This window comes from Dipodomys ordii, unplaced genomic scaffold, assembly GCF_000151885.1.
Source record: "Dipodomys ordii isolate 6190 unplaced genomic scaffold, Dord_2.0 Scaffold44, whole genome shotgun sequence".
In the NCBI taxonomy this organism is placed as follows: Eukaryota; Metazoa; Chordata; class Mammalia; order Rodentia; family Heteromyidae; genus Dipodomys; species Dipodomys ordii.
Window position 1 is genome coordinate 1,076,901 of NW_012267260.1, and position 15,602 is coordinate 1,092,502.

General features: G+C 44.9%; 2 protein-coding genes across 2 annotated transcripts in view; one reads left to right on the forward strand and one right to left on the reverse strand.

The window, feature by feature from the left end:
- The window catches only part of Rab23 (RAB23, member RAS oncogene family), a 29,081-nt gene extending 25,859 nt beyond the window's left edge, over positions 1-3,222 (forward strand). The window contains exon 7 of the mRNA XM_013019273.1: positions 2,441-3,222. Within this exon, the coding sequence (XP_012874727.1) occupies positions 2,441-2,580 (140 nt within the window). The 3' untranslated portion in view covers positions 2,581-3,222. The remainder of the gene's footprint in view (positions 1-2,440) is intronic.
- Positions 3,223-7,692: 4,470 nt separating this feature from the next.
- Positions 7,693-15,602, reverse strand: part of Bag2 (BCL2-associated athanogene 2) — a 9,794-nt gene continuing 1,884 nt past the window's right edge. The window contains exons 2-4 of the mRNA XM_013019055.1: positions 11,918-12,027; positions 10,122-10,262; positions 7,693-7,853 (exon numbers count right to left, since the gene is read on the reverse strand). Coding sequence (XP_012874509.1) covers positions 7,792-7,853; positions 10,122-10,262; positions 11,918-12,027 — 313 coding nt within the window. The 3' untranslated portion in view covers positions 7,693-7,791. The remainder of the gene's footprint in view (positions 7,854-10,121; positions 10,263-11,917; positions 12,028-15,602) is intronic.

Sequence of the window (15,602 nt, forward strand, 5' to 3'; positions counted from 1 at the left end):
GAGGGAGAGAGGAGGAGGGAGAGAGGGGGAGAGGGGAGGAGGGAGAGAGGGGGAGAGGGGAGGAGGGAGAGAGGGGTACTTTTACGGAGGCCTCCTTCCCTGGAGGAGCTTCAGGAAGGCTATTCTGTGCACTTGTCCCCGTCTCCCTGTGGCCAGCCTTTTCTCTTGCATGGTAAATGCAGCTCTCTACAAGGGTGCACCAGCCTTCATTAAGTCCAGAGTGCTATCTGGAAGACTTGATCTTCATCCCACCCCCGTACTGTGTGACCACGAGCACACTCATCTGCTAATGTGGCTCTTCCTCGGTTCTGGCTTTTACTGCATGTGTCCTGCCGACAGACACCACAGATGCCTTGTGAGCAGAAAGCATGGGCAGTAAGCTTCTGCCTGCTCTGGTCTCCTTGGGCCACGCTCTCGTCTTGCTACAGTCCTCAAAGCTTCTCCTCACCCAGCATTTACCTAGTGTAGGAAGACTGTCTTGTCCTGTGTGCATCCTCACCCCACTGTTTCATATGACCAGTTTTCCGGTTCCAAGCACACTGCAAGCTTACTGACTTGTGCACATGCACCTGTGGGAGACGAATGCTCTCAGCCTGTGTCAGGGTGTTTATTCTTCGTGTTCTCTCAGACCCAATGGAAGACTCAAGCTCCATACTTTCTTTTCCTGAAGGAACTGAGTTTGAACTTGGGGTGTCACACTTGCATGTTGACACTCTACCACTGAACTACAACCTTTCATATTTTCTTCTAACAGAAATCACAGTCCATGGCTGGCAGAGGTCCACTGCACATTCTCCACCTAGGGTCTCTCGTTGCACGAATTAACTATAATTGGTCCTCCTTTGTACTACCTATAAACCTAACATAGAATGGTCTCACACTTGTTAAATTGTAAAATTCAGTGTGGACAGACTTGGTCCTAGACATCATTGTATCCTTGTAGTCTCTCTGCCTAGGGTTCCATGTATGGTGTTTGGTAGACAGTTCATAAATTAAAGTACATTTTGTGAATAGCACCATCCAAATAATTTGTAATTAGCCGGGCGCCGGTGGCTCACGCCTGTCATCCTAGCTACTCAGGAGACTAAGATCTGAGGATCACGGTTCAAAGCCAGCCCAGGAAGGAAAGTCTGTAAGACTCTTAATCTCCAATAAACCACCAGAAAACCAGAAGTGGCGCTGTGGCTCAAGTGGTAGAGCGCTAGCCTTGAGCTGAAGAGCTGAGGGACAGCGCCCAGGCCCAGAGTAGAGGCCCCACAACCAACAAAAACAATTATAATAATTTACAATTAATTTTTAAATATGATTTTAGTACTGTTTTTAGTACTTTTATCTGTCACTTTTACCAATAGATCATTTTTATGTTATTTTATACTAAATAGGAAAACTTTGTATTACTACTAGCTTTTGCATATGTAATATTAGAATAAAGTATCACAAATATTATTGTGTCTATATAAATCAAGTATTTTTGAGGTGGTTATATGATGCAAATAGGCAAAGTAATTAACACATTTATTGATGCCAAAATTCAAAGTAGATTCCACAGACCAGTGTGTAGAGTACCCCACGATTTCAGTAAAAAATGGAGGGCAAAAAAGGTGCATTTCCTGTATATGCAGAGAGTCCCTGGAGACCCTCAGGAAGAAGTATAATGTGTCTGCCATAGAGGAGGACATTGTCAGGTGGGGTGGACGTGGAGTTTGGTGAAAAGGAGATTTTACTGTGCCCTTTTGAACATAAAGAGCATGTGCATCAGTTCATTCTTGAACATGGAGTCTTCACTATGTTGCTCAGGCTGGACTTGAACTCAGTGTCTCTCTCAGTCTCCTAAGTATCTAGGATTAAAGGCACTTGCTGCTACCTTTGTCTTGTAGTAACTATTAAAAATAAGGCTTGTGCCTATAAAATAGCAACGCCAGCCAGGAAGTTTGGAGACCCTCCCTGGGGTGGGGGAGAGGAATGACAAAATCCTAAAGTGCTAAGCCCCGATTTCAACTCCCAGTACCATGAAAAGAAAGAAAAAAGTAAATCAGGCAAAAATGAGTTTGAAATGTACTGAAATGTATGTTGATACATGAATGGACATGCAGAACATGGCACAGTCAGTGAAACACTTCTTACAAAGGAACTTCTATGGTACGAATGAATCCCAGGTATATTCTGCAAAAAGAAGAGCCCACAAATAGGACACAAAGCAGTGGGACTGTGGCCAGAGGCTGGGGGTGGGGGAGGGTTGGGGAAAGTGGAATGGAGTTACAACTGGAAGTGGCGCTGTGGCTCAAGCGGTAGAGCACTCGCCTTGAGCCGAAGAGTCTAGAGACAGCGCCCAGGCCCAGAGTTCAAGCTTCATGACCAACAACAAAATCTTATGGTTATTATGATGCTACCTGTAACCCTGGTGTGTTTCAGAGTTGATCTGTTTTCCCTGTTTATACAGGTGTCTTTAATACATCTGGAGGAAGTCACGTGGGCCAGAATTCCAGTACCTTAAATGGCGGAGACATCATCAATCTCAGACCTAACAAACAAAGGACCAAGAAAACCCGAAATCCCTTTAGCAGCTGTAGCATTCTCTAAGATGTTGTAGGAGGAGCCAGGATGAAGCACGTTGACACAGGCAACCACTGCCCTATTCCACAGGCATCTCAGCAGCCTCTGTGCCTAGTGGCTTCCTGAAGGCTAGAGATCCAAGCTCTGCTCTGCAGGGCTTCAGAATGTGCTGTGGGACCTGTGGGAAACTGCCCTGTGGGCTTATTTTCATATTTCCACGTTAGACAAAGTTTCTCCTGTTTATTTTTTTTTAATGCTATAAAATGTCAAACAGGTTGTGCTGAATTTTAAATGCTGGAAAACATGAATGCCTAATTATATTGGAACCGATTTTAAGGAAAAAGCATTCTTTTCCTGCAATTGGTCATCTTCCTTTTCTGAAAAGCAGTATTCATTGTGAATACTTGGAGAACATAGTACTGAAAGGCAACCCTGAGTCTAGCCAGATGGCATTGGTATGTTTTTGGCAATGTTTTCGTTAAATATTGGTAGAGGAAGGCATGCGCTAGTTGGTCCTGAGCAAACTGAGAACATGTACAGTATTTAAGGTAATTAGATTCTAACTCATTCATGAAATCATTTGTGTCTTGTTTTATTTTCGAATGAGAAATTCTAGACAGACATTTTGCAAAATGAGCTTGAACTTAAAAATGCTTTGTGCCAAAAAAATCACCTAATTCTTACAAGTGCTTTACTATCAGAATTCATATTGTTTATGATAACTCTTAAGAGCAGTTCTCTTCTCTGACAGGGTAGACAGATGCTGCAGCTTCTACGTGGGGTCCTCGCTGAAGAACCATGTGTGTATGTGTGTGTGTGTGCAAGGTGAGCATGAGCTTCCACACCTGTCAGCCAGCTGTGTGTGTGTGTGTGTCCCCACTGTGAGCAAGGTGAGCGTGAGCTTCCGTGTGTGTGTCCCCACTGTGAGCAAGGTGAGCGTGAGCTTCCGTGTGTCTGCACTTTGAGCAAGGTGAGCGTGAGCTTCCGTGTGTGTGTGTGTGTCCCCACTGTGAGCAAGGTGAGCGTGAGCTTCCGTGTGTGTGTGTGTGTGTGTCCCCAGTGAGCAAGGTGAGCGTGAGCTTCCGTGTGTGTGTGTCCCCACTGTGAGCAAGGTGAGCGTGAGCTTCCGTGTGTGTGTCCCCACTGTGAGCAAGGTGAGCGTGAGCTTCCGTGTGTGTGTGTGTGTGTCCCCAGTGAGCAAGGTGAGCGTGAGCTTCCGTGTGTGTGTCCCCACTGTGAGCAAGGTGAGCGTGAGCTTCCACACCGGTCAGCCAGCTGCCAGAGGTCGCCTAGCACAGGAAGCCTAGCAAAGTGCATTATGTGGCTGGCACTTTTTGCTGCTGACAGAATCCAATCTGGAGACTTTAAAATTATCACAGCCATTTTGAAAAGTGCACAAAAGATGAACTTTAGTCCTGATCCAAGTTGTGGATTTCATAATGCCTTGCAATGCTGAAATCCCCTTCAGTTTACACATTTTGATATAGTTTTTTTTCCACAAGACTTTCCACAGCCTTTGGTCTGCGTAGTGATCTCTCAGGAACTGCTGCCATCACATGATAGTCCAAGACCGTCTCTGTGGCCACGCTGCCACCGCAGTGACACCCTTGTCCTGCTGCTGGATGCTAGTCAAAGTGGAGGGACAGGAAGCAGTCTGACACACACCGATGTGACCTGGGACAGCAGCCTTCCAAAACTGACTCAAGTCTGGTACAGGTGGTTTTGTTTGTAGTGGATCTGCTTTTCAGATAGCATCTCATTTTTACAAGACTTCAAAATATGTCAAAAATATTTTTTTCTTGGAAAATGTCATGAGGTCATTTTACATTTTTGTACTAAAATATGAGTGTTTTTGTATTTTCCTGGTATGTTTCATCCTCTTACTATTCCTTGCCCAGAGTGAGGCTGAGGACAGAGCGGCCTTTCCTGTTGCCCTGGGTGTCCAGTGCACGTTTGCTTTGAGGGCACCCCGTTCCCGAACGCCACCTAGGTTTATTTTGCCACACGCTCCCATCCCCACTGCTGGCAAGGGGTGAGCATGAGGGCTGGGACTCACCTCCGGGGGGGCACTGCTTCCTCCTCCCTTGAAAAACAATCGCTTTAACGTCTGCACAAAGTGTATTTTGTGGGAAGTAATCTAACAGCCTTTGTTAGCAGGAAAGTCATTTGTTACATAATGTCCTATTTCATATTGATTAAATGTATGTGAGTAAAAGTATGTGCTACTTTTCTATAAAAATGTAATCCCTGATGATGATTGCAATTCCCTTAAAAATTGAAATATAATTTTATGTGACTGGTTTTTATCTTTTTCTTATTTAACAAAAACTAAAGAGATCTTTGCTACACATTTGGACTTTTACTGCGCTATATTTCACACCTACGCAGTCATTAAGTAGGTCTGAAAATCAGCCACAAATGATGTTAGTTTCTCAATTTAATAAATTCTAAAACCTTCAAAATTCAAATTATTTTTTCCTTTCTGACCCTTGAGCTATTAAAATAACCTTATAATTTCGAATAAAACTGGATGCTAAAGAAAAATGTCTTTTAAGAGCACAGGGTGTTGTGTATCTGTGTCTAGTCTTCTTGGTACTATCACTGCTTTTTTAGCAGAGAGATGCCTATGAAATAATTGCCACAGCTCAGAGTTCCCTAGGTTTCCTTTCTTTCTATGCTCACTGTCTGTGAATTAAATACTATATCAAAAAAGCCCATAATAAAGCAATACAGCCCAACAGAATCAGGTTTTTTAACACTGCCCAAAGTTGAGCAGACGTGTAGAACCTCAAAGTACAGTCAAAACTACCAAAAGAGGATACGTGACTGTCCACTGTGGGCCACAGGGAGGGGGGTCAGGGGTCAGGGAACTTGTGAAGCGAACCCATCTCTGCCTGAGGGGCTGAGGTCTCGTTTGAAGACCTCAGCCTGATGCCCAGCTGGAGCACCCAGCCTGGAACCCTGCTGGACTGCTGCCCTCACTGGACCACCGGCGTACTGGATCAGGGCAACAGCATCCATACTGCACCGTCATCAACCAGTAGGTCGGCTGTGTCTGCTTTAGCAAGCAGGAAGTATGCATATCAGACTACATAAGAGGTTTTCTCATAAAACTTGTAAATCTATTGTACATGTGAATATAGTGAAACAAGAGTGAACTAATACACTGGTCACAAGGCTCTAGTGACCAGATGATTTACCTGTTTACTAGCTCACATTCCTTTCTTCTCTCTTGAAGACCCCTGGGTCTATGGTAGGATATTGGTAAAAGGAATTTTAAAAGTGAAAATTTTGGATTAAATGAGAACCTGAGTCTTCTATATTTTTATTATTAATAATGCCTTTGTAAACCTAAGCCACTTGTATTCACTTGTAATTATGCCCTCAAGCTTAATTTAAAATACACTATTTGATTAAAATTTCAGTGAAGATGATTTCCAAATCAAAAAATAAATGCATTTTAAGGTAGGATTGTGTGTAATGTGTATCACCAATGTAGAACTAAAATTTGAAAAGTATAATAGGTTTTAAAAATAACTGCTGGGTTGGGGCTGGGAAGATAGCTCAGTGGTAGAGCGCTTGCCTTGCATGCATGAGGCCCTGGGTTTGATTCCTCAGTACCACATAAGCAAAAAGAAAAAAAGCAGGAAGTGGCACTGTGGCTCAAGTGGTAGAGCGCTAGCCTTGAGCTGAAGAGCTGAGGGACAGCGCCCAGGCCCAGAGTTCAGGCCCCACGACTGGACCCAACAGAAAAATTTAAAAAAATAAAAATTAACTGCTGGGTACCGGTGACTAATGCTTGTAATCCTAGCTACTCAAGAGTCTGAAATCTGAGGGTTGCGCAGTTCCAAGGCACCCAGGGTAGGAGAGTCTGTGAGATACTTACTTCCAATCAACTCGCAAAAAGCCAGGTGTGGAGGTGTGGCTCAAATGGAAGAGAACCAGTCAGCCATAAATGAAAAAGCTAAGGGAGAGCTTCTAGGCCCTGAGTTCAACCTGCAGTCCTGACGGTGGTGTGTGCACACATATACACACACACTAATCAAACTATTTGGTATTTGTATCTAGCATGCTAACATGCTAATTTTATTGATGCTGGTTATTTAGTGCACTTAACACTTAATAATATGCCCTAGAAATTCTTTCATAAACATGGATCAGTTTCCTAAACTGTTTGATGACGCTTGGGTCTTTGTGGCCGGCAGATACGTGTTCTTTTTGTCCTGTCTGGTTCTGCTGCATTTAGCAGGCGCCTCTGTGTCAGGCATCACACTCAGCACTCTGCACGTGCTACCTTCCATGCTTCCTCACAAGTACTGCTAAGGACTGCACAGTGTCTCTGCGGGTAAGGGTGGGGCTAGAATCCAGCCTATACTGCCACTTAACTCCAGTTTTTTGCTTTGTCCATTTTCATTTTGATGCCTGTGTAAGGAGACACAGAGAAAAATACATTTCCCCCCAACATTCTCAGCAATTTTGCCTATTTTGTGTATTTAGGTAGTATAACACTTAGCCTTCCAAAGGAATTATCACACTGTGTATCATGTATGTACCTCGTGTACCACAGCCATCTGAGAAGTACAATGTGTCTATTAGTTTAAACCAGGTCACAGTTTTCAGTTTGTTAAGATGCTCTGCTGTTTCCAGTAGAGCAGAAATCTCCAGCATGTGGCTGCCTCTTCAGGGTGAATTCTGAGCAGGTCCCACACCAAATGCCGTCAGCACAGGGCCGAGCCTGTGCTCCATGTTGTATCCCTGTGCACAGAATCACCTGGCTAGTGTTTATTTACAAAAGAAGGCTGTTCATGTGGGTGCACTGTCAGGAAGCCCTTGCCACAGCTGCTCATCTTCATCACGCCCATGTTTCCCTTTCTCACTCCTATGAGAACTTCAGTGTGTCAGGTCCATAAATTAAAATACCACTGGTTATTTATATATGTGTCACAGTTTAAATAGGACTTTCAATGTGGCCTCTGTTGGTGAATTTGGGTGAGATTTGCCAGATTCTCAGTGGGTCCTTCTTGCTGGCTATTGCTACAGAGAGCCTATCCCTGCAGATAAAGGAAGAAGAGCCTGCCTAGAAGTACAGTCCCGGGAAGTAAGTTACCAAGAGATGGCAGAAAGGCTGTGCTAAAGGTGCAGCTACCGTCCGGGAAGTGCACAGAAATTGGGATGGGTAAAACCTACACCTCAATGCTCTTATTATCAGTCATCAATAATGTGGCTCACCCTGGAAGATCAGAGGGCAAAGGCAGTGCAGACCAGAGACCTTGGAGATGGAGGATCACCACTCTTCAAGTCTGTGAAAAGAAATGAATGATTGCTAACCCAACTGCATTGTACAAGGCAGAGAAGACAAAGGTCAAGGAGATAGAGCCAGAATTGGTGGAAAGTGGCAGGTTGACTGGGTGAATGTGAACGGTGGCATTGCTCAGAGAACACCTGAGAACCTAGGAAATGGATTAATCACTCCTTAATTTTCACAATGAGGACATAAAAACATCTTCACTGGGTAGGGAGCCTTGTGGCAGCAAAGCTGGAGTCTGCAGACAAACCAGGAAACTGCCGCAGGGAGCATCAACTCCTGTGAGGTGCAGAGCTGTCATGAGTCACAGCAGTGTTTTCACTATGGTAAATCCAGCTCAGCAGCACTTGCCCTGCCCAGAGATGTACAAAACCAGGCTATTACCTCTCTCTCAATATGAATACAAGAAATGAGTGAGAGTGGGCGCCAGTGGCTCACGCCTGTCATCCTAGCTACTCAGGAGGCTGAGGATCACAGTTCAAAGCCAGCCCGGGCAGGAAAGACCATGAGACCCCTATTTCCAATAAACCACTAGAAAATTGGAAGTGGCACTGTAGCTCAAGTGGTAGAGTGCTCACCTTGAGCTGAAGAGCTGAGGGACAGCGCCCAAGCCCAGAGTTCAAGCCCCATGACCCCCCCCCCTCAAAAAAAATGAGTGAAGTAGAAACCATGTTGAAAATGAACTATACAACTTGTGGGGGTGGACAGGTGGAAAAAACTGGGAGAGAATAAGGGGTGACATTGTCCAAAAAAAGTGTCCCCATTGCCTGATTTATGAAATGGTAAACCCTCTATAGCAGCTTTATAGTAAGTTTTTAAGAAAGAAATACTCAAGAGCAGTTGTGGAGAAATGGTTTAAGTAGTTGTGTATCAACATCATTAGATGTCCTATAGTTGCTTCATTTATTACAGGTAAAAAGAGCAATGTGTGGGTCAACCTTGTTAGTAAAACAAGATGTCTGGGTTAGGAAAAAGTCAAATGTCCAATGCTTGAACAGTATCAGTGAAATGGATGTGTGTTAATTACTGAAGACATTGTAAGTTGATATACTTTTATACAAAATATTTAAAAATGTTAGATGAAAATATATATACTCTAATTAAAAAACCCATTAATGGGAATTTATATAAAGATCAAAAACAAAGAATAAAGCTCTATGGACAGAGCATGTTGTGGTAACAGCAACAGCTGGCAAACCAACAAATGTTCAGTGTGCGGGGAATGGGCAAATGAGCCAGGGAGAGACAAATGGAGATCCACACTCCAAATGTCCAGTGTGCGGGGAATGGGCAAATGAGCCAGGGAGAGGCAGAATGGAGATCCAGAAGCTAACAAGCAGGCTTTGTTTAAAGAGGGGAGGGTAAGAGGAGAAAGGCAAGGTACCACACTAAAATTTTTAGAAATGATACATTTGAGATTTAGTGTACATAATTGTTGATGATGGTGAAAGTGAAGGTAATTTTCTCATATTTGCTTCCATTTATATAAAAATACAATCACTAATTTTCCAATCTTTCATTTAAAATAGTACTTAACATAGGCACATAAAAGTTGAATGACAGCATGCATGAAAATGTTCTATGTGATTCCTCTGATCTTGCAAGCATGAGTTCTTTGCTATGTGTATGTTGCTCAAGACAAGGAGTTTCTAGTCAACTATATGCCACAGTCCAGAAAAGACAGTACAAGCACTATTTACAAGAGCAGTGTGCTCTTGCCCTGGCCAAGTACTACTTTGCCACATGCTATGTGAACAGTAAGACATGTGACATGTAATGCTAGATTCTGGTACATGGCAATTCCATCTAACAACTGCATAATTAAAATCCTTCTGGGTTTAATACTCACAAAATATTTGGTGTTAAAATATCTTCCTCATCTGAAACAACTATTGGCATCAAATAAGAGGTTGTGCCTAACATAAAGAACAAGTTGTCACCTGCAGTAGTACTTTAGTATTTTGACAATATCAAAATGCCTCTAAGTTCAAAGACTAATTGAATTTGTCTTCATTTGGCTGTAGCATTTTGGAGCCAGCTCCTTTAGAATGCTCTAATAGCTTGATGGACTTATCAGAATTTTCGATATTTCTAAGCAGAGTCTCTAATCTTCTCTTAATTTTCTTCTGATCTTCAAGAGCACAGCCAATTACTATGGACTGAAACTTCTGGTCCACAGGCCCAGGGGGTACCTCTGATGAACATGCGCTGTAGAGAGACACAAGATGACTCCTGGCGCTTCCCAAGTCATCCAGAAACTTACTGACCACCTCATCTATGATCCTCGTGGCATGCTTGAGGGACTCTTGCTGCTGTGGACTTCTAATTGTCTCCACTGAAACTTCAACAGTGAGGGTCCGTCCCATCAAACGGTTTGCTGTCAGATTTAATTCTTCTCTTTCCCCTAAATGTATCAAGGTTTAAAAGAACCATCAGTAGAAGACATGGACTTAACATGAGAAGAACACCATGGTGTTCATTAACGACAAAACTTGTCGTCTATAAGCACTTCTCAGAATTGTTTAAAGCGAACACAGCCTACAGGAAGAGCAAGGTTATAGGCCACCTTTCCTGGATAATCTTTACATGTGGACACCAAGCAGGTGTCCACACAGGTCTGTGTGTCTGCACGCAGTGGCAGCTCTGCACTAGTGACATGATGGAGGTGGGCTCAGCTCGGGGCTGGCGCAGGGAGCCGCAGCAGGGCTTGTGCTGGGAAAGGTGGTGATCACAAGTCCCACACAAGGACATGAGAGCTCACCGCAGCACACTGCCCAGAGTCTGGCTGCCCAGTAGCAGTGGCAGGCACTGACTCCATCCGCCCAGAGGGGTGGAGTAGGCCAGAGGTCCAGAGATCATGGCCAGCAGAAGGAAGCAAGGCTGCACAATGGAGCTCTACCAACATTTCTCAACCTACAAGAAGTCAGCAGTCCCCTTCTTGTCCTGTCCCACAGCTTCCAAATCCCCAGCTTTTAGCCAAGACGGTGAAGAGACAGACTGACCCCTTTGGATGAGCAGCAGTTGTGGTCTGGAGTCAGACTGATCATTCACGCCACCCACTCCCATCCTGGGGAGGGCAGCGGGAGCCCAGGAACCCCAGCGCCAAGAGAGCAAAGCCTGTGTGTGGCCCCTTCCCCCAGCAGGCGACCAGGAAGTCCAGCGCCAAGGAGAGCAATGCCAGTGACCCCTTCGCCCTGGCAGCCATGCTCTAAGGAACATGACTACAATGCAGCCCTATAGCCCCGATGGGTCCCCTGGTTCAAAAATGGTGCTCTTGAGGCTGGGAAGGTGGCTCAGTGGTAGAGCGCTTGCTTTGCATGAACGAGGCCCTGGGTTTGATTCCTCAGCTCCACATAAGCAGAAAAAGCCAGAAGTGGTTCTGTGGCTCAAGTGGTAGAGCACTAGCCTTGAGCTGAAGAGCTGAGGGACAGCACCCAGGCCCAGAGTTCAAGCCTCATTACTGACAAAAAAAATAAATAAATAAAATAAAAATGGTACTCTTCTTTTCCTCCAAGTCAGGTGGAAACTCATCTCCTTTTGTCTTTCTTTCTCTGCCTCAACTCTCACCTTTTGCCTTCACTCTTAAATGTCGGGCAGTCCTTTTTTTTTTTTTTTGGTCAGTTGTGGGGCTTGAACTCTGGGCCTGGGTGGTGTCCATCCCTCAGCTTTTCAGTTCAAGGCAAGGGCTCTACCACTTGAACCACAGCACCACTTCCGGTTTTCTGGTGGTTAATTGGAGATAAGAGTCTGATGGACTTTCTTGCCTGGGCTGGCTGTGAACTGTGATCCTCAGATCTCAGCCTCCTGAGTGGCTAGGATTACAGGCGTGAGCCACTGATGCCTGTCCTGTCCTGCAATCCTATAGCTTATAAAGACACTAAAATGAACGCGGGAGTAAACCAGATGGCCTTGGTAGGTGCTGTCCTGGTCATGACCTGGGGGTGGGGCCCAGGCTGGACCAGTGGCCGGGGCAAGTGACTGCGGTATTCAACAGCTGCACCTGTTCTGCTCTCTTTCCCTCTCCACAAACACGACAGCACGCTGGGGGCTGGCTCTCACCGTCGCTGATCTGCCTCATGTCCTGGCTGTTCTGGATGCTGTGAATCATCTCCAGAAGCACTTCCTTCTCCTGCTCCACTGCAGTTGCTGCTTCCCTCAAAGCCTCGACCCTGTGCAAATGAGGAAAAGCAGACGGTCAGCGTGTGAGCCATCTTCCTCAACCTTCATCTCTGCATCTACAAGTTCAAAGATCATTAGGAACTTCAAGTTTATTAAACTTTGTTTAGACACTTATTTGATTTGTAATTAATTGTTCATTCCATTGACTCTATTAGTTTTTCTAGGCTGACAATCAGAAATAATTGTCAGAAGACAATTGTTGTTTCTTCCCAATAAAATAATTTTTCCTTTATAGTACTGACTAAAGGTACTCCAGCACTACATTCAACAGTGCTGATATCTTTCCCCAAATCTAGAGGGAAAGTTCCCATAGGTTTGTGGCATAAATCTTACCTATATAATAAAAGCCTAACTATAAAGCCAAATTTTAAGTACTTCCCTACCATCCTTCAATCATACACACACACACACACACGCACACACACACACACACACACGCACACGCACACACAAACTATACATACAGATACCCACACCCAGGCACTTAAAACTAGGCTTTAGAATCACAAATGCAAGAAAAGTTCTCTATAGGGCAGTTTCTCATGTTATAAAACTTAAGTTGTCAGCTTTTATAAAACAAGATAGTAACAGAACTATCCTCCATATTTGCACGATCCCAGAAATACATAGGATCCAATCCAGACTGCTGCCTTAAATGGGCACAGAAGGAACAACTTCACCCATGTTTTAGTGTGTGCCAGTTCCATAAAAGGGCCCTTCCTTCTCAGCCTGGCCAAACACGTGCTCTCCCCTCTAACTGTCACCCACCTGTTATACCCCAAAATAGCATCAACAGGCCGGGAAGGTTACAGCAAGGCTTTCTTCTTCAGGATAGAAAGTATATGTGGAACGTCATGTTTATAAGAGCCAGTAAGCAAAAAGAATTGCTAAGAGTCTTACTTGACAAATTTGACTGGAAACAAACATAACACTCTGTAAAGTAATAGCAATGTGGAGCCAGTCCCTCTCCTAACACGGCTCCTTACCCACTCTGGTGTCTCTCATCAGCAAGCCGGGTAGTGGGACAGGAGCCCAGTGCGTGTGAGAGAGACAGGTGTCACTAGTATGAAAGGATCGCAGTAAGAACACAACCTATGACTCTACAGATAACTGACAAAACATCCATGTGACTGATAAGCCTTGCTCAAAGAAGTCATTAATATCTGGACAAATATGAGATGATCAAGAACTGCATAATGTTCTAAAATAAGGTTTCATGCAGCATAAGCTGTCATAGTGAATTTTTGGGATTGTTAAAGAAATAGAGACATTAGGAGACAGTCTAAAAAAATAAAACTCACATATAACAAAGCTATTTGGGGCTGGAGACACAACTCAGTGGTAGCTGATACCAGGCACAAACACACGCGCGCTCACGCGCGCGCGCACACACACACACACACACACACTTTGTTATTAAAGGTAATGAGAACGTTTATGTTTTGTGGTGATTTCCTTGGATGTTTTTTTCACAACTCTTTTTTCCCTTGGTACCAGAATTTGAGCTCAGGGCCTCATGTTTGCTTCGCTGGCAAAGTACCATTGAGCCATATGTGGAGCTGTGAATTTTGTTGTTTAGAGATAAAGTCTCTAAATCCTGGCTCCAAATCACATTCCTCCAAATCTCAGCCTCCTGAGTAGCTGGAATTACAGATGTGAGCCAACACTTCTTTACATATAACAAAAATTACCAGGTGTTTACAAGAGAACTTTAAAAAACACATATGTACACCTTTTCCATTTGACAGTAAAGGCGGAATGTCACTCTTTGGGATGCACACATTATGTATACCTTCCCCGTGTGACAGCAAAGGTAGGCTGTAAAGATTCCAGGGTGCTCTTCACCCCGGGTGGCTTCCCCTTAGCACTTCTCCGCTAGCTTCTCTGATACTAGCTTTCAAAAACCTCCTACTCCTGCTCCACGAGGCTCGATTTCCCTTGAGGAGACCTGTGCCTCCTTTGGTGCTGCTCTCTCTATTTAGTGTAGGTACCACATCCCCTGTTCAACTTTTTCTTTTAAAAGCTGATTCTACAGTGCTGCTTTAAATAAGTGCCTGTTTAAACAATACGTGTACTATTTAATAGCATTTCTTCCCCTAAATTCAACTCATACAGATTTTGTTGTTCATGGCTTCTCCACTGGTTTGAGATCAAGCACCAGACTGTGTGTCAGTGTGAGAAACCTGACATCCACACAAATGTCCCTTGATGGCAAGGGGCAGCCAGTACGTACTAACAGATCTTGGAGTAGTCACATGTCCATATTGGGAAAGAACTAATCCTCACATGCAGACTGCCTGGCCTGTGCTCCTGAAAAACTGCATCAAATCATCAAGAAGGCTAGGACAAAAACACCTTAGAAAATTCACAAGAAAAAACCGGAGATGCCTCCTTGTGTGTCCCAGGTCTGGACACCTTACAAATCTCTGCAGCTGGGGTGCCGGAGGTGCAGAGGTATTAAGGATTCAGCTCATAGGCTGTGCAGTGTTGGCAGCTGCCACTCTCAGCTGTGTGACTTTGAGTAGTTAAGCACTGAGCTGCAACTCCTCAGCTATGAAATAAGGGTGATAAGGATCAGGGGCTGCACTTCAGAAAAGCAGGCAGAGGCAGAGTAACTCAGGACTGACTGGCATGGAAAATGGGTTAAGATGTATGATGTGCTGGCATACACTAGCTTCATGACAGTTACTCCACACTTGCCATTATGAACACAAACTCACCCTGTAACAAGAGGAAGTTGAAATGGAGGGAAAATGGCAAATGTTTATAATATGGACTTTTTTGAAAAAGAATTTCCTTAACAGATTTTTAAACTTATGGCGCTTTTATTAGATAGTCCTGTATCCAAAGATCTCTACCATGTTCACTTACTGTTTCTGGCAAAGTAGAACTTTTGGAAGGTTTTCTAATCACCACGTGTTAACACTCCCCCTCAGGTCAGTGGCGTAAAAGGGGATGTTGTGTGTCCAGAGCTACTCATTAGTAGTCAGCCCGAGGGGAGCCCTGCGGGCCTGCGGGCTCAGGGCCCTCACTTCTAAGAGGTAATAATAGGTGTGCCCCTCCTGCCTCCGCTGACAGCATGTTGGATAAGCACTCTTGTAAACTGTAAACTGCAAGCTGTTCTACAATGTCAGCGCTGAGTCCTGGAGCACAGACACACCCTACCAAGGAACACAAAGGACAAACGAGAACTCTCGGCCTCGCCTGCCACCCAACTATTCATGTCCTGGCTGAGCAAATGGCTGACCAGAGGAGGAATGGTGCAGGGAAACTGGGAAATGTTCAAACAGCCAAAATCCCCATCCTCAGGCGCCAGCAAGTTCCTTTTCAGTCTCCAAACCATCCCCAAGTCACCCGAGCCATCCAGAAGCTTCCCCACGGTCCTGGGTGGTGCTCTGGCCACCGAGTTAAGCCTAGCTTCACGGGCAGCCGTGTGCGTGCTCCTGGCTCCGGAGGTGACTGGCTGCTGAGGCTCGCCCTGCGATGAGGGCTCTCTCGGGACGCCCAGCAGGAGCCGGCTCGGCAGGCCAGCCCGAGGCAGGCAGAGGCCGGCGGGCGCTGCGGG